The sequence below is a fragment of the Bison bison genome, unplaced genomic scaffold (assembly GCF_000754665.1).
Source record: "Bison bison bison isolate TAMUID 2011002044 unplaced genomic scaffold, Bison_UMD1.0 scf7180017864180, whole genome shotgun sequence".
Lineage (NCBI taxonomy): Eukaryota > Metazoa > Chordata > Mammalia > Artiodactyla > Bovidae > Bison > Bison bison.
The window spans coordinates 11,894,448-11,912,551 of record NW_011494752.1 but is presented as its reverse complement, the minus strand read 5'-3'; the positions used below and the strand labels follow the sequence as shown (position 1 = coordinate 11,912,551).

The window sequence follows — 18,104 nt, the reverse complement described above, 5'->3', positions numbered from 1 at the left end:
ATCTCAACGTCTGTTTCCAGAGAGCCAGTCTAAGACATCTGGTTTTCTCTCCTTGTGGTCCGTGGACATGCTGCCCCCAGAGAAATGTGTACCCCTCTTTTTTTTTTCTAAATAGTTTTGTGTATTTATCTATTGTCTGTGCTGGGTCTTTGTTGCCGTGTGGGTTTTTCTCTAGCTGTAGCAAGTGGGGGCTACTCTAGTTGTCCGTGGGCTTCTCATTGCCGTGGCTTCTTGTAGTGGAGCCCCGGCTCTAGTGCTCAGGCTTCGGTAGTTGCAGTGTGTGGGCTCAGTAGTTCCAGCTCCTGGGCTCTAGAGCACAGACTTAGATGCTCCGAGGCATGTGGGATCTTCCTGGGTCAGGGATCAAACCCACGTCCCCTGCATTTGCAGGCAGGTTCTTTACTGTCTGAGCCACCAGGGAAGCCCCCAGGGTCGGAGTTAGGTGCTCATGTTAAGAAATAGGGTGAGAGGGACTTTCCTGGCGGTCCAGTGTAGTTAATAATCTACCTTGCAATGCAGGGGACTTGGCTTTGATCCCTGGTCAGGTAACTAAGGTCCACATGCCACAGAGCAACTAAGCCCACGCTGCACAAGTAGAGAGTCCGTGGTCCATCACAAAAGATCCCAGGTGCCGCAGCTAAGACTGGACATAGCTGAATCGATAAATAAATGTTTTTTAAAAAGAGAGAGAGAAAATAGGGTGATAAAGAAAGCAGCAGATTTGTTGTTCCAGCTGTGAGTCCTTGTCTGGTGACAAAGATGCTCTCCTTGACCAGATTCTCTGTGCAGGCTTCTCTGAGATCTTTTCCACCAAGGCTTTGACTTTGGGACTTGCATGTTCATTTCCGCATTGTCCGATTTTAGCAAGAATCCGGCCAAGTCAGTTAGGCCAGCATCCCGATCCTCCATACTTGATCACCCTCCACAACCAAGAGCCTCATCCTCCACCATCCCCCAGCTCATGTCTGACCACCCGCCTTGCCTTAGAGAGAATCCTGTTGGTCAGTTTACTAGAATCCCTGCTATGCAGGCACTTTTTTATTGTTGCTGTCGATATACAAAGTAACCCATTTATTATAGGCTGGCAACGTTATCAAATGATGGTGCGTCTAGTGGTCCTTCAGTCCTGGGCTCTGTGACAGCAGAGGTTGGGCTGTAGGTCCAGGCACCATCGGCTACCGCTTTCATGCAGGAACCACAATGCCAAATGCCCACAGCTCGTCTCTTCATCTTGGTCTTGCCGCAGAAGGAGCAGGTGTACTTGGCTCGCTGGCTGATTTAAATTTTCTTAACCACTTTCCCGAGGGGGGCACCATAACGGGTCCCGTATTTGCCCACAATTCCAACATTCTGGCTGCGTTTCGCCATGCTGCCACAGCCCAGGTCGAGCCCAGAGCTACCCCGAGTTCCCATCCACTGACCGACCCCCACCCCATCACCCTGCTCCTTGGCTATAAATTCCCACTTTTCCTTGTTTTCATCACTGAGCCCAGGCTCTCTCTTCCACTGCAAAACCTCATTGCAGCGATCCGTCCGCCTATCATGGTCTTTCCCCTTGAATAAACCCCTCCTCACCATTTTTTAACAAGTAACACGAATATTTTTTTCTTCTACACTGTTGGGGGTCTGCTCATCATTCAAGACCTCATTCAAGGTTATTTCTTCTAAGAAGTCTTTCCTGGCTGTTAATGTCACTTCCTGTCTGGGCTTTCTTTGTATGTTTTACATATTTTAGTAGAACCGCTGGTGTCAGTCTCTCAGTTGTGTCTGACTCTTTATGACCTGTGGACAGTAGCCACGAGGCTCCTCTGTCCATGGGATTTCCCAGGCAAGAATACTGGAGTGTGTTGCCACCACCTCCTCCAGGAGATCTTCCCAACCCGGGGATCGAACCCAGGTCTCCCGCACCACAGGCAGATTCTTTACCGTCTGAGCCACCAGGGACGTGGACACAAATCATTATAAATACTGTCTAATATTGTTTCTAGTAAAGTGTTTTTCAAGCTTTAAAAACAATTACAGAATACAGGACTCATGATAGGAATCAGACCCTTCATGTTGTAGAAGGAGCAGAGGGAGTGAAGATTCCTTGGGGTCCCTTATGCCCCAGGCAGTCTCCAATACAGAGGTGAACTTCCACTATAAGTTCATGGAATATGAGTGCGAGAGTGAATGAATGAAGCTGTCTGATTTGGGGTATGGTCCTCTCTGGCTCCAGTTTCAGTTTTATGAATCTCAGCTCAGTTGCTCAGTTGTGTCTGACCCCTTGTGACCCCATGAATCGCAGCACGCCAGGCCTCCCTGTCCATCACCAACTCCCGGAGTCCACCCAAACTCATATCCATCGAGTCGGTGATGCCATCCAGCCATCTCATCCTCTGTCGTCCCCTTCTCCTCCTGCCCCCAATCCCTCCCAGCATCAGGTTCTTCTCCAATGCTAGGGACAATCAGACTTAATTACTGTAAATTTGTTCCTCAGAATCAAGCAAGTCTCACCCACTGGAATATTCACTTTTTATTTCACCATAGGAAGCATTTGGGGCGGGGGTCCTGGGATCAGTCAGTGGGTTCGTTTGCTTGTCAAGTACAGAATAACTCAAAGGGCATTGGTTGTTTTTTTATTTCTCTCAAGGTGGGGCACCTAGATGAACTGACCTCAATGTTGAGATGTTTCTCTCAGAATACCACCTGCCAGGGCATATACCACCACCAGTTCTGAGAGCATCAGGATAATCACTGTTCTGTGTTCCTTAAAGTTCATTGTTCTTGAACGCCTCTGAAGACCTCAGGGGTGTCCATTCTTAGGTGGAGATTCAGGGCACACCCCAGGCTCATCTGCAGCACATTGCCAAAGGGTGGTTTCCTCCTACAGATGGCGAATTGCTTCGATTTCACGTTATTTCTTATTAGCTTCTGCTTGCAAAGGTGACACCTCCTGACCTTGCTCTGAAATCCTGATTCTGAGCCCTGTCTGAAGCCTGATGACCCTTCTGCACTGAATATACACAATAAATAGTTGCTGGATGATTGAACTGATATTATCAACCTAAGTTTTGATTTGCGGCTGACCCAGTCTGACCTGCCACCTCCTGGTCCTGAAGCCTGTTGGGATGGTCAGTGGGGTCATCTCCATTTGTGATTTGTGAAGACCGCGTTCCCCACTCAGTCTGAACCTCCAGCCAATTCCAGGATCACACGATGCTCGGCACAGATTTCCTGAAACAGACGACAAATGCATGAAACACACCCCTATTGGTTTTCCATGTGGAACCTATAAAAAATAAAAAAAAAAGGGCTTCCTTCCCTCTTGCAAAGACTCTTTCACCCATCTGGTTTAAATTTGTGTGGATCACTGCCTGCCCAGAAAAGGGTTAATGACACCAGGGAAGGAGAGCTCTGTTTACTTGGCCGGGCTTTGCAGGAGTCCAGTTTCTCCCAGAAGTTGAGTCCAATCAAAACCAACCCAGGGGGCCGAGGAGGACTTCCGGTTTGCCCTGACAGGACTTAAAGAGGCTGGATGAATGTGGCACCAAGACCCTGGCGGCAGCAGCAATAACCATGCTGCATAGGCAGATGGTCTGCAGAGAGCATGGCCAGAGTACCCACAACTTGCACTCTAACAACATAATGCAGATCACATTTCCATAACTGTATCATACACAGGCCCAGCACTGTCACATTGCTTGTCTAAATGTGATACAAATTAGACGCAGAAGCTGGGGCCCTTTGGTAAATGCTACCCAGGGATGGTCTTCAGAGAGTTTCGTTTCTGACCGGACTTCAGTCTTAGGAAGCTGGGCTCATTTTTCTGAAGGCCAGTTCTGCAAATGAGCACCTTCAAGTTATCCTTTCTGGTCCTCCTGAAGGTTTCCAAGAATGTGACATCTTCCCAAGCAAAGAGGAACACTTGGATGTGTGGTTGACTGGGGGACTTCCAATAATTACTTCCTTAAGGGTTGACATTAGAAAGGAATTCACATGAGGCCAAAAAGCACGGTTTTTCAAAAGGCCCACTCTCTGGGGATGTTTTAGTCAGAAAGATGGCCAAGGTTGAATTAAGCCAGACTTGTATAAGTCTCACTGTTATGATATTAAGAAAATGAGCTGGACTTTGATCTCTTTATGTTTTATATGAATGCTGTTTGGATAATACAATATTTCCTTTGGCTGTAAGAGCCATTATTATCCTCTAAGAAGGATAATAAAATGGGGATGGTGTGTTAAGATGCAGTTTGAGATAGACTGGCACCATGTGTGACAGTGGAAAAGTTTTCTGCCTTCTATATAAGAAGGCTATTTTATTTTATTTTTAAATTTTTATTTTACTCTTTTAGCCATACTGAGAAGCATGCAGGATCTTAGTTCTTCGACCAGGGATTGAACCCATGCCTCTTGCATTGGGAGTGCAGAGTCTTAACCAGTGGGCCACCAGGGAAGTCCCTAAGAAGACTATTTTACAGCCCATATTTCCTAATCCTCCCAGAGTCCAAAGGGGGTTGTCAATATGTTACCATTTGAAACTGCATTGGAAATTTTCCAAATATTTCCTAATTTCATCTCCTAAGCAGCCTTGTTAGGGTAAGTAAGATAGTCATTGTTCCTATCTATTTGTCCAGTGGTTAACAACTCACTGGAGAAGGAAATGGCAACCCACTCCAGTACTCTTGCCTGGAGAATCCCATGGAGGGAGGAGCCTGGTAGGCTATAGTCCATGGGGTTGCAAAGAGTTGGACATGGCTGAGCAACTTCACTTTCACTTTCTAACAACTCGCTCAGCACCCACTAGCGATGGGGCAAAGTTGACATTCAAATGCCATCAACTTCTGATTCCAAGTGTCCACCCCATCACGTTGGGTGTCATTTCGTATAATTCACTTCTGCTTTCTGTATAATCCAGAAATGCCCCCAAAATGACATGCATGACCCTGAAGTTTAGCATGACCACGGGCAGCTGCTGCACAAGTAAAATCCATTTGCATTAAAGCATCACTAAGACAAGAGTCATACATTTAACTCTGTGCTCCGTGTCCCCGGGGACGACCCAGAATAACAGTGCGCAGCTGCTCTGGTTTCAATACTTTCCTGTCATCCTTTACAACTGTGTCACTCAAGGTACGGTTTGCAGACCTGCAGCCTCAGCATCGCCTGGGAGCGTGTCCAAAAAGCAGCAGCTCAGGCGCCATCCCAGAGCCGCTGAATGAGAGTGTGCATTTCAACAAGAGCCCCAGGTGATCCAGAGCCTGTCAGGCTGTGGAGGTGCAGTGTCCAGAGATGCAGCTTTTGCTCTTTTCTGTAGTGGGCTCTGCAGGAGGCGAAGAGGAGGACCAGGCAGGATATACCCACCTAACTGCCCATCTTCTTGAAGGAGTAGTTCGACTGGAGATGAGTGACAGCTGTGGAAGGAAGAAGCTGGGAAGGAGTTTGGAGACAGAGAGGAACTTGCCAGTAGCTGCCTGCAGACATCTGGTTTGAGGTCTCAAGGAAACAGACAGCGATTCTGACTTTTTTTTTGGAAATGACGGGCCCTCCACAGGCCTCTTGCTCACGGGCACTTCAGGAAATAGTGTTTGAGAAACACTGGTTTGCTCCTGAAGGAGCACAACCAGGTTCCCCAATTCCTGCAGGCAGTGACCTGACGGGCTCTGGGCTGGAAAGAAGCCCAGACTCTAAATTTCTTCCAATTGCGCCCAGGCTCCTCCCCTGCGGTCCCAGATGCAGGTGTGAGCCCGAGGGCTCCCCTGGCCTGGCATCAGGACCTCCCCAAGGCTCAGCTCACTTGGCTGCAGCTGGAAGCCCAGAATGCATGCAGCCCTAGCCCCAACTCCTTCTCAGGTAGGGCTGAGCCCCCACCCCTCTTCCCGGCCGACATCTCTGCGTCTTTGCAGGAGCTGCCAAATGTCAAATGGCTCCTTTCTCTGTGATTTCAGGATCCCGGCAAATGTCCACGAAGGGGAGGACTGTAACCACAGAGACACAGCTTGCATACAGGGTCCTGGGTCTGGTTGTGGGCACACTTGCTGATCGATTCGAAATGACTCTTCTGGGAGCTGGTTGTCAAATTTCTGGTGTGTTCAGGAAATGGCTGCCACATTTTACATCAACATCTTCGAACTGCGAGTGAATGAAGTGTTGAATTGTAACAATGAGTGAGTGGAATGAATGGATCATGGTGCCAATGGCGAACAGGCTCGGGTAACAAAGCAACTTGCTTTTTAATTAAAAAAAAAAATTCCTTGCTGTGGTGCCCCTTTCTGATGCTTGGCTGCAGGGATGATAAATGTTGCCCTCATGCCTTGCGGAGCCACACCACACCGAAGACTTTATACACGGATTACGGTGGAAAGAGTTGGGGGCCTTTTGGCTTCCAGCCATCACTCATATTTCAAGGTTCAGACGGGTGGAAGTCAATCAAAATACACTTCAATATGCCTGCAATTGATCCCGGACTCAGGAGCCAAGGGCTTGCTACTCAAGGGCTCAAAGCATCGATGTGACTATCACTTTGACTCCCAGATACTTTTCCTCCCATTCACATTAACTTCCTGCTGGAGGCCTCCACCCCAGACGAGATCAGCCTCTCTTCTTCCTTGTGCCACATCTCGCCCGGCTGGCAAAGATCAGCATGGACCAGCAGCAAGGGTCCTCACCCGTCAGCTCACTTACATTCATCGTCCCTGTTAATCTGCCCATCACAGGAGCTCAGTTCACGATCAGGCAGCTCTCAAGGGCAGACCGGGCTTTTGCCTGGTGCTTTTGCGCCCACAGCAGTGGTTCTCAAAGTGGGATCCCCTGGAGCAGCAGCATCACCTGGGACCTTGTTAGAAATGGAAGTTCCCAGGCCCCACCCCAGACTTTCTGAAACAGACACTCTCCAGGTGGGCACAGCATATAAATCAAAAATAAAAAACACAGGACAGTCCTATGTTTTAACGTCCCCGCTGGAGGACTCAGATGCCAGCTCAATTCAGAAAATCACTCTTCTATACTAAGTACAGGGTCCTGTGTTGTGTGTTATTCCAGCCACTAGGCTGTAAACTCCCTGAGGCAGGACTTCTGCCTTCTTCATCTCTGGGCCGGCCACTGTATGAAATCTAATACTAGTGAAAGGGAACCCTTTGGCCTATGGTCCTCCCCTTATCACATGTCCTCCACCTGCCTGTTGTCTGTGGAAAAACTTGAGTCCAAGAACGTTTAATCAGAGAAATGAGAACATGCAGAAGCAAGAGAAAACAGTCCTAGAAGATGAAAAAGCATGGTTTAGTCAGTAAGCAAAGTAAGGATCTTTAGTTCCTCCTCAAGGGCTATAGATAATGTTGCTGTTGTTGTGGGTTGCTGTGCCGTGCTCAGTCCCTCAGTCATGTGCACTCTTTGCGACCCCATGGACTGTAGCCCGCCAGGCTCCTCTGTCCATGGGATTTCCCAGGCAAGAATACTCGAGTGGTTTGCCATGCCCTTCCCCAGGGGATCTTCCCAGATTAGGAATTGAACCCAGTCCTCTGCCCTGGCAGGTGGATTCTTTTACCACTGAGCCAGGGAAGCCTGAGCCATATACTATGGGCTGTCTTATAGATATTGAACCCCCCTCCACCAAGTGGTAGAAGTTAACTACATAATGATCAGACTGTAGCCATGATGTAAGCTGCCACAATTCAGAGAACTGGCCTCGAGAAAAATGGCAACAAACAAAAATGGGATTAAAACTGAAGACTAACTGTACTTAAACAAGATAATGCTGGTCAGACCAGCAGTGACCAATTTCAAGATGACTGTCAGAGCTGACTGTGCAGTTTCTGCATGTAGCCCCTCCCTGTGTCTATAAAAGCTCTTGCCCACTGGTTGTCCGGGAAGGGGAACCGACCTTTGGACAGAAGTCCACCCCCGACTTCCAAGCACCATTTGCCGGCCTCCAAAATAAAACAAACTTTCCACCAAGCTTGCCTCTTTATCGGTTTCAGAGAGGCAAGCAGTCAGACCTCACTTTTGCTAAGAGCAAACATTATTGAGCTCTTACTGTAAAGGCAACACCAAACATTACTGAGCTCTTGCGGTATGCCAGAGGGGCATCCATCTCATTCTACCCTCAGAAGGAGCCTCGGAGGCAGTGCTGTTATTATTACCTGCCTTTTATAGATGAGGACGCAGGAGAAGGGAGATGAAGCCACTTGGTCAGAACCTGCGCTACCTCCTGGGAGAGCTGGGATGTGAACCCTGGGGTCTGACCAAGGTTTTCCTTCCCAGGCCTTCTGACTCAGCACTTGCTTACTAAATTGACTCAAACCACCTGGACTCACCCAGGCACCACCTGGGGGAAAAGGCTAAAATGTAAATGAGTTTGTGTACAGAGCAGCTTAGGGGGAGAGGAAAGGCAGAAAGGAAAGCATGGTTTTCCTAGGGAAGCAAAACTGAATTATTAAACCCACTTCATTTCATTCCTCACAGATCCGGGTATCTTGACCTCTGACACAGGGATGGTGGGGAAGCGTTCTAAAGATACCTGCATGTCTTGAATTCCTGCATCAGAAGGTGCAGGCTTCAAGGGAGTCAGGAGGAGGGGGAGAGAGGGGAGAGAGACATTTCTATGGGTTAGGGCTCAGGTACAAGCAGATCTCGGAAAGATTTGGGGCCACTGCGAAAAACAGAATATCATGATAGAGCAAGTGGCATGAATTTTTTGGTTTTCCAATGCATATAAAAGTGATATTAGCTGTAGACTATTATGTGTACAATAGCATTATATCTAAAAAAAAAAAACAAACAGTGTATGTACCTTAATTTAAAAATGCGCTATTGCTAAAAAATGTTAACCCATCATCTGACAGTGCAGGGTCACACCTTCAATTTGTTTTTTAAAATAAGTATCTGTGAAGCACAGTAAGAGGAGGTCCACCTGTGGAGATGCCTGAATTCAAACCACCCAGTCCAGGTCGTGACCGTGCTGCTCGGGATCCATGTAACATGTTGGCCACAAGCCATGTTCCCTCTCTGGGCCTCAGTCTCTTCATCTGTAAAGTGGGGATAATGAAAATAGCTGTTTGATCTGAGTGTGGTAGGGAGAAGGCGGTGTCTGTTCTTTGCTGTGACTTTTGCAGCAAAAACATATTCATGAACAGCCTTTGGCACATACCACTCAACCATTCCTACAAGAATTAAACAATCTTGGTTATTCTTTAGCTGTTGTGCGTGTGTGTGAGTTAAGTTGCTTTAGTCATGTCTGACTCTATGTGATCCTGTGGACTGTAGACCGCCAGGCTCCTCTATCCATGGGATTCTCCAGGCCAGAATACTGGAGTGGGTTTCCGTGCCCTTCTCCAGAGGATCTTCTCAATCCAGGGAATCGAACCTGCATCTCTTACGTCTCCTGCATTGACAGGAGGGTTCTTTACCACTAGCGCCATTGGAAAGCCCTCTTTAACTAATAAACACTTGTAGCTGGACTCACCCTCCACAAAGCTAATTACTATGACTCCATATAGATTACCCTCTGCACCTGGCATTCTTCTCCCCCTACTCTCTTGTAGTATACCGTATTTCAGAAAGAACATCATGCGCTGATAACTTCAGGTTCACTAGACCCAGTTACTGAGCTGCCTGATCCAGCTGTGGTTGTTTTGAAACTTTGCAAAAGAAAAAAAAAAAGGCAAGACCTTCAGGAGGATATAAAACCTCTCCCTATCCCCGAGAAAGGGGGCCACGGTCCTTGAGGCACTATCCTGCTGGGTTTCCCTGTTTCCTTTTCTATTTCCTCCAACTCAGTTTCTGTATTTCTATTCAGCATGGGCGGACAGGGAGTCAAGATTTGGGCAACATGACCAGCACAGGTGTGGAGGAGGTGCCCACCTGCATGAGATTCTTCCCTGCCTGCACTCCCTTCCTGGGAACACAGGAGGGTTATTTCTCAGCACCCAGCCAACGCAGCCCACTGGCCTGATCCTCTGAGCCTGGAAACCAGTCCTCGGTCCTTTGATAACAGGAACTTTCTAAAGAGGAAGGGTCCTGACCGGGGAGGAGCAGAGGGTCCCCCAAGGATGCCATGCTATTTTGCATACCAACCCTCAAAATAATGGTCTTCTAAGACTTCTCTGGCCATCTGGTAGTTGAGACGCCAAGTTCCCAATGCTTGGGGTGTGGGTTTGATCCCTGGTCGAGGAACTAAGATCCCGCATGCTGTGCAGGCAAAAACAAACAAACAAACAAACAAAAACAAAACAAAAGCAAACTATGACCTTCCCAGTCTGAATTTCTAGAATTCCGTTTACATTTTGGCGTTCCACCACTGAACAGCCTCCTTCCCCCTCCATCCTTCTCCAGGCATCAAAGTCCTTCTAAAATGTCTTCACCTTTCACGGGACACCAGCAGGCAAATCCCCCATTCCAAATAAATGAGAAAGAAACCCCTTCCCGCCAGGTTTTGCTGGTGCCCCGGGCCACCCGAAGCCAGGATACAGTTTCTAGGCGGGGGCGCACGTGTGTGTAATTGCTTCCTGAGAGGAAGACCGTGAGAACCTCATTGCAAATGAGGTGTTAATGATGAGAGCCACAGGATCTGTTACTGTAGCCAAGTCCCACATGATGGACTACATTAAACCGCTTTTTATGTGGCCCTGAGCAGAACCCCTTCCCCTTTGTGAGGGAGCCTCCCACATGAGGGAAGCAGAATGAATAAAACACACCCCACCCACCTCGCTTTGTGGTGGAACACTGCCAGTGGACCCGCAGATCCTATGATCTGTCAAGGCAGGGGATTTCCTTAGAGGGGAAGGGCTTGGAGATGCTCCTCGATGCATTGTTCTGAACGTCACAACGGGGTACCTGCTGTGGCTGCAGTGTCTGTTGTTGAGTCTGAAATCTGAGGTTCAGAGGAGACTGAGTAATTTGAACAAAAATTCTGAAAGATCTATGAAGATCAGGTTGTTCACCTGTAGAATAGGTTTGATGATATCTCCCCTGTCATCTCATTTTAACCTTACAAACACCAAGGTAATGGCTCAGGTACATAGAGCGAGAGCATGAAAAGCAACCGTAGTTCAAGGTAACATCCTGATTCCTCCTTTTATTAGCAAGGAGACAGAAACTCGGAGGAGCAAAGCTCTCTGTCCAAGGACACAAACTGCTCAGGGGTTGAAGGACGCCCAGAAACATGGTCTTCCAACTTTGAGGGAGATTGGTTGTTGACTCTTATTTTGGCTAAAATAGAACTTTGCTCATTCCCAATCCATCCCTTTGCAAATGACTATTTTATTTAAAAGTATTTTGGCCGTGCAGCATGGGGGACCTTAGTTTTCCCTGACCAGGGATGGAACCTGCAACCTCTGCAATGTAAGCATGGAATCCGTAATCACTGGACCTCCAGGGATGTCCCCCCTTCCTCTGCCTAAGAAGCAAAGTGATTTGGCTGAGTGTGGCTGATGCCCTGGAATTCTCCACTGACTTCTGCATTCACCACACCTGTTCTAGTCACCCACATGGCCACCCAGCAAGCCATCCTACTGCCTACAGACATGGCCTGGGGGACCCTAGCCAGCCAGCAGAAGTATCCTTGGCCCCTTCTGCCAGTAAAACCAGTGCCTGGAATGCAATACAAGTGCACTGAACTAGCAGAAATCAAAGTAGAGTTCCGAATGTCCTCAACCATGACGTTTTATTTAATTTTTCCTGTATGAAGATTGGACAACTGTTGTCGTTTAGTTGCTAAGTTGTGTCTGACTCTTTTGCAACCTCACAGACTGTAGCCCACCAGGTTTCTCTGTCCATGGGGATTTTCCAGGCAAGAATACTGGAGAGGGTTGCCATTTCCTTCTCCAAGGGACCTTCCCGACCAAGGGATTGAACCCGTGTCTCCTACATTGGCAAGGGATTCTTTACCACTGAGCCACTGGGGAAGTCCCAATAGGGCAATTAACTACCTAAAAAGGGAAATAGAGCTTTCATGTTTGGGGGTCTGTGATACCACCAGCGAAGGGACAGGTTTGGTAATGTTGTTTTTCACTTGGTAAGTCATGTCTGACTTTTTGCAAGCCATGGATTGCAGCATGCCAGGCTTCCCTGTCCTTCACCATCTCCCAGAATTTGTTCAAACTCATGTCCATTGAGTCGATGATGCTCTCGAACCATCTCATCCTCTGCCACCCCCTTCTCCTCCTGCCCTCAATCTTTTCCAGCATCAGGAAGTCCACTTTTTGCATCAGATGGCCAGAGTGTCAGAGCTTCAGCTTCATCATCAGTCCTTCCAATTCTCCAGGCAAGACTACTAGAGTAGGTAGCCAACCCCTTCTCCAGGGGATCTTCCTGACCCAGTGATTGAGCCCGGGTCTTCTGCATTGCAGGCAGATTCTTTACCATCTGAGCCACCAGCAAAGCCCAATCTTTGATAATGTAGGTGCCCCCCCACCAAAGTAATATTTCTGGTCCAGATTTGGAATTCATTTCAACCAACTGACTTTACCCAAATAAATACAAGTTTCTTTTATCTCGTTAAAAGGCAAAATGAGACTTCTAGAATGTTTGCTGGATGGAGCCAATGGGAGATGTTAATGTTTTCTAAATGCTCTCAGGGAACAACTGGTGTTCACGGCTGTTCATCTTTATTCAGAGGAGGATTTGGCCGTGGAGCGTTGTAGTGAACACAATTGGATATGTTTCATTAAGACTGCACCTCCGTCTTTTAATTAACTTCTTGTTCCTGTCTTTGCTGTGATATTAATTATTTTTTAATCATCACTGGGAGGCACTTTAAGGAGAAGCAGCTGGAATCATCCAACCTTAGTTTCATTATACAGATAGGTGTTATAATAATTAACTTAATTAGCTTGTCACTGCTTGCATAAAATATGACTGTATTTGGAGAACAGATAGTGCTTTGCTGATCCAAGGTTAATTAAAACATGGAGTGTGTGAGAGGTCACGTTCCGTGGAGTTGGTACCTGGCCAGCACGATGGAGAATGTTCCCACAGTGGGCTGGACTGGAAACTGGCCGTGGCAGAGTCCTAAATCCATCCTTGGGGAACCTCAACATCATCGGATCCGTGCCTCAGCCCATCTGTGACGTTGTCTTCTGATTCTGGGGTCCGTGAGCCTCCACAGGTTAGAGGGGAAATCAATGAGACACTTGCTTTAAGTGGAGGATATTCTGCGTGATCCTCTGTGTTAAAACCAGAAAAGAATATTCTGTGTGGGGGACTTCCTTGGTGGTCCCGTGGCTAAGACTCTGTGCTCCCAATGCAAGGGGGCCAGGGTTCGATCCCTGGTCAGGGAACTAGATCCCACATGCTGCTACTAAGACCTGGTACAGCCAAATAAATTTTAATTTTTGTCTTAGCACTGTTTTTTTTTTTTAATTTAAATGATTTATTTTTAATTGGAGGATAATTTCTTTACAATATTGTGGTGCTGGTTTCTGCCATATATCAACATGAATCAGCCATAGGTATACTTACGTCCCCCACTCTTGAACCTCATCCACACCATCATAAAATGAGTACCGTTTCTTGGGGGAAAGTAAAAATGGATAAATGACAGAGTCATTCCTGTAGGATCCCTCACCCATGAGAAAGCCAAGACCAAACCAGAATGTTCCAGCCTCGTCAAAACACCGAGGGACTGGTGGGTCTGGAAGAATCATTGCAGTCACTCCTCGTCAATATGTGAAGGAGTGGAACGTGTGTAACTGTTTTTGTTTTGTAATTACGCTGCAGCCCATTAAAGGTTGATTTGCTTCTATAATCAGTACAGCCTTCTAACAGCTCATTCGGAGGAGTAAATGGACATCATGAAGAAATTTACAGCTTCAGAGACGTTGAGATAAGCATGCATCCCATCCCTTGAAAATGACTCATCCAGTGAGGGCTGAGCTGCCTGGAAACGATGGAAATCTTGAACTGCGCTGGTTACAAACTGTGGTTGGTATCAACCCTGAAATGTTAACATGGGGACTGGAAGGGAATTTCATGTTCAACAGATGCTACCTGCATTATGGACTAGGGTGGGCTATGCTTGACTGGGAAGGCTTGTCCACGTTTCTGAGAAAATGCCCTTAAAATCATTTGCTCCGATTCCTCTCAGACTGCTGGGTTTGATTTCGCATGATGGTTTACTGACTTTCTCCATCGGAATGACTTAAGCTCATTTTAAATATAACTCTCTGCTCAATGCTGCTATTATTTTACTTGAGGCTGTTATTAATTTGCCCTGGAGTGATGTGTGGTTTGGATTGTGTTGTGCTGATGTGGTTTGTCATATTTGATTCGAAATGTAGGACAGAAGCTTGGAAAGAAGGAAAATGAGAATGTGGAAAAAGAGTCAGTGAATGTGACTGTGGCTTTGAGGAATGTGTCATAGGCTGCTACTTTTTGGATGGGTTGTGTCCATTTTTTAAGGTGACATGGTCCAAAAAGTGGGATATAATAGAGAAATGGGGCTTCCCAGGTGGCTCAGTGGTAAAGAATCTGCCTGCCAGTGCAGGAGATGTGGGTTCAATCCCTGGGTCGGAAAGATCCCCTGGAGGAGGAAATGGCAACCCTCTCCCAGTATTCTTGCCTGGAAAATCCCATGGACCGAGGAGCCTGGTGGGCTATAGTCCATAGGGTTGCAAGAGTCAGGCATGACTGAGAGCACGTGCGTGCACACACACACACACACACACACACGGGAATAGTCAGCTGGCCTGTATCAAGCTGCATCTTCATGACACGGTTCCACTTAGAAGAGGCTGTGGTCTTGGAGGCACCACGGTAATCCTGTCTACTACAATATCCTCCAGTTAGGAAACTGTACAGGACACAATACAACAAAATGCTAAATTTTGTTAATATATAAGTGCCAAGAACTATAAAGAATCTGGGAGTCTATCCTACTTGTAGGCTCTTAGGCAAACCCATGATTAGTTCATGGATGTTGGCAGAAGACACGAGATTCTTGGGTCAGAGACAAAGGTCTTAACCATAGTCTAGCAAGCAGCATGAGCTTCCTGTCATGTCCATTCCCCTGGCTCCCTAGTCTCATGGGAGGGTCACACGGATGAACCTAGAAGGATGCCTTCATACCCAGTGGGTTGCATAAAAGAAGAGGAACCCTGAGCTTGGTGTGAGTGGTAAGCACAGTCGCTCTCTGGCCAGGAGGGATTGATACTTCATTGCTCAAGCTTACCTGTTGCAAACACAATCTTGAGAAATGGATTACCAGGCAGAGAGTGGTCGGGATGCTGCTTTTTAGGTAGACAGAGTTAGAGCATGCAGGAACACTGAGCCCGGGGAGTGGTGAATTGCCTCTCCCAGAAAGAAATTACTCTCAGCCAATGATTCAGGATCAAATCCCAGTCCTTCTCTTCTGGGTGGTTTCTCAGTCTTCTATGGAATATACTTGGCAATTCCAGGTGCAAAGATCATCTTCTTCGGCTGGAAGGCAGGTCACTTTCCAGGGGTTGCTCTCAAACTGGACTGGTGGTAGAGCTTTCCTGCGTGCATGCTAAGTCACTTCAGTCAGGTGTGACTCTTTACGACCCCATGGACTGTAGCCTGCCAGGATCCTTTGTCCATGGGATTCTCCAGGCAAGAATTCTGGAGTGGGTTGTCATTCCCTTCTCCAGGGGATCTTTCTGACCCAGGGATCGAACCCACGTCTCTTATGCTTCCTGCACTGGCAGGCGGGTTCTAGTGCCACCTGGGAAGCCTAATGTATGCCCAGCAGTGTGCTAAATATGATTTTGCTTCCACAACAACTCTGTGAGGGAGATAATGTGATTGTTCACTTTCTGCAGCTAGGGTAACTGAAGCTTATAGAGGCTGAGGAATTTCCCAGGTTCACACAACTAGCAAGTGGTGAAGGAAAATTATGAACCCAGCGCTAGCGGCTAACCAACTCCTTACCACTCCTCTGGTTTACTCTTGGATGTGGACAGCCCTGGGGATCTTGGGGACTTTCCTGCTGCCGTCTGAGTGGAGCTGCAGTGCAATGTTGCAGAGAGAACCCTGTGTTTAGAGTCACATGGTCTAGACAAAATGTACCAACCTAGCAATCTGCATATAGTTAAAGCTATGGCTTTTCCAGTAGTCATGTAGGATGTGAGAGTTGGACCATAAAGAAGGGCGAGTGCCAAAGAATTGATGCTTTCGAACATCAAAGACTGGAGTGCTAGAGAAGACTCTTAAGAGTCTTGGACAGCAAGGAGATCAAACCAGTCACCCCTAGAGGAAATCAACCCTGAATAATCATTGGAAGGACTGATGCTGAAGCTGCAATATTTTGGCCAAATGATGCGAAGAGCTGACTCACTGAAAAGACCCTGATGCTGGGAAAGACTGAAAGCAGGACAAGAAGGGGACAAAAGAGGATGAGAAGGTTGGACGGCATCACTGACTTAACGGACATGAGTTTGAGCAAGCTCTGAGAGATGGTGAAGGACAGATAAGCCTGGTGTGCTACAGTCCATGGGGTTCCAAAGAGTCAGACGTGACTTAGTGATGGAACAACAACAACAAGAGATGTGCACGAGAGTGCCTTACAAACCCATGGCAGGCTATAAATGTAACACAACAGCAAGTTGCTCTTTTCTCTCAAATACCCCCAAATATGGGTTTTCCAGGTGGTACAGTGGTAAAGAATCTGCCTGTCAATGCGGAAGACACAGGAGATGAGAGTTCGGTTGCTGGATGGGGAAGATCTCCTGGAGTAGGACGTGGCAACCAACTCCAGTATTCTTGCCTGGAAAATGCCACGGACAGAGGAGCCTGGTGGGCAACAGTCCATGGGGTCACAAAGAATCGACACAGCTGAGCAACTGAGCATGCGTACACACAAAAATGTAGACTCTGGCTTCCACAGGGGCTCTACTATTGCTGAACAATCATACAACAAACTTTAACTTGGTGGAGGGGGTCGAATGGCTTCGTTTTGGTGTGATGGGTGAAGACTGTCCTCTGTCGAGAAGGATGCTGAGGCCTTGTTGGACTCAGCAGAGGACGATACAGTGACTGTAAATGAAACAGTTAGGAGAGGGGAGGGAGGTTATAGTCATGCCTAATTGTTCCATGCTGGTGTTGGGGGGCAGCAGAGAAATGAAGACAAAATGAGTATCCTGTGATGGCTCTCCAGAGTTCTGGAGAAGGGACCTCCCTGTTGGTCTAGTGGCTAAGAATCCTCCTTGTGGTGCAGGGTACATGGATTCAATCTCTGCCAGGGAACTAAGAAGCCACATGCTGAGGAGCAACTAAGCCCCAACTAGAGAGTACATGTGCTGCAACGACGGATCCTGGATGGTGCAACTAAGACCCGATGCAGCCAAATAAATACATGAATATTAAAAAAAAGTTCTATAGGAGCCCACGGTATGGGCATCTGGCAAAACTACCCAGTGATACTTCCTTCAGCACCAGAGGGGTTCTTAAGTGTGTCGAAGTGCCTGTAGTGGGAGTTAGTCCTCCCACCGTACCAGCAGCTTGGGTAATCGTTCATCCTGGAGGCATGCCTGGGCCTGCCTCCTGGGATGGAGAACAGGGCTGGGGGCCATAATGAGAAGCAAATCTCACAGGATCGAGGCCCGTGATGTGATGAAAAGCTCTGACAGTGGATGAGATAAGAAGTGCTGAGTGGAAGCATGCACAGCTGATCCCACAACTTCTATTAAAACCAGGCCTCCCGGCCCGTCACTCACACTAGCTTGCCTTTCTCTCTGCCCATCAGTTAAGAAAACTGTTAGGCAAGTAACATTGACCAAAGCCCAGAGCCATGACTCTGGGGAAGTGATTCTTGGTGTGTCAGGATACGGGGCAGTGACATCTAGAATGGTCTTTGGGGAAAAAACTGGGAGCTCCAGTGAAATATGACTTAGCCTGGGTGGCCAGGCAAACCCATGGGGGACCCATGAGGTAGACCCAGGGTTTTCACCACTCTCTGCACAGAAAAGGGTTTTCAAAGCATTTCCTAGCACCTTGTACTCCTATTTGGGACATAACTCTTCCCACCCCCATATTAAATCAAATTTAATCATATTTAAACAAATGAAACACCCACAGTCCCAGTCTTCGGGGATAACCATGGCTTACATTTTGGTGGACATCTTTCTGATATTATTACTGCATGTATTCCACCATGGCTCAGTGGGTAAAGAATC

General features: G+C 47.5%; 1 protein-coding gene across 1 annotated transcript in view; it reads right to left on the bottom strand.

Moving 5' to 3' along the window:
• ELAC2 (elaC ribonuclease Z 2) overlaps nucleotides 1–1,368 on the bottom strand; it is a 35,482-nt gene extending 34,114 nt beyond the window's left edge. The window contains exon 1 of the mRNA XM_010843184.1: nucleotides 1,314–1,368. Within this exon, the coding sequence (XP_010841486.1) occupies nucleotides 1,314–1,368 (55 nt within the window). The remainder of the gene's footprint in view (nucleotides 1–1,313) is intronic.
• Nucleotides 1,369–18,104: the final 16,736 nt, after the last annotated feature.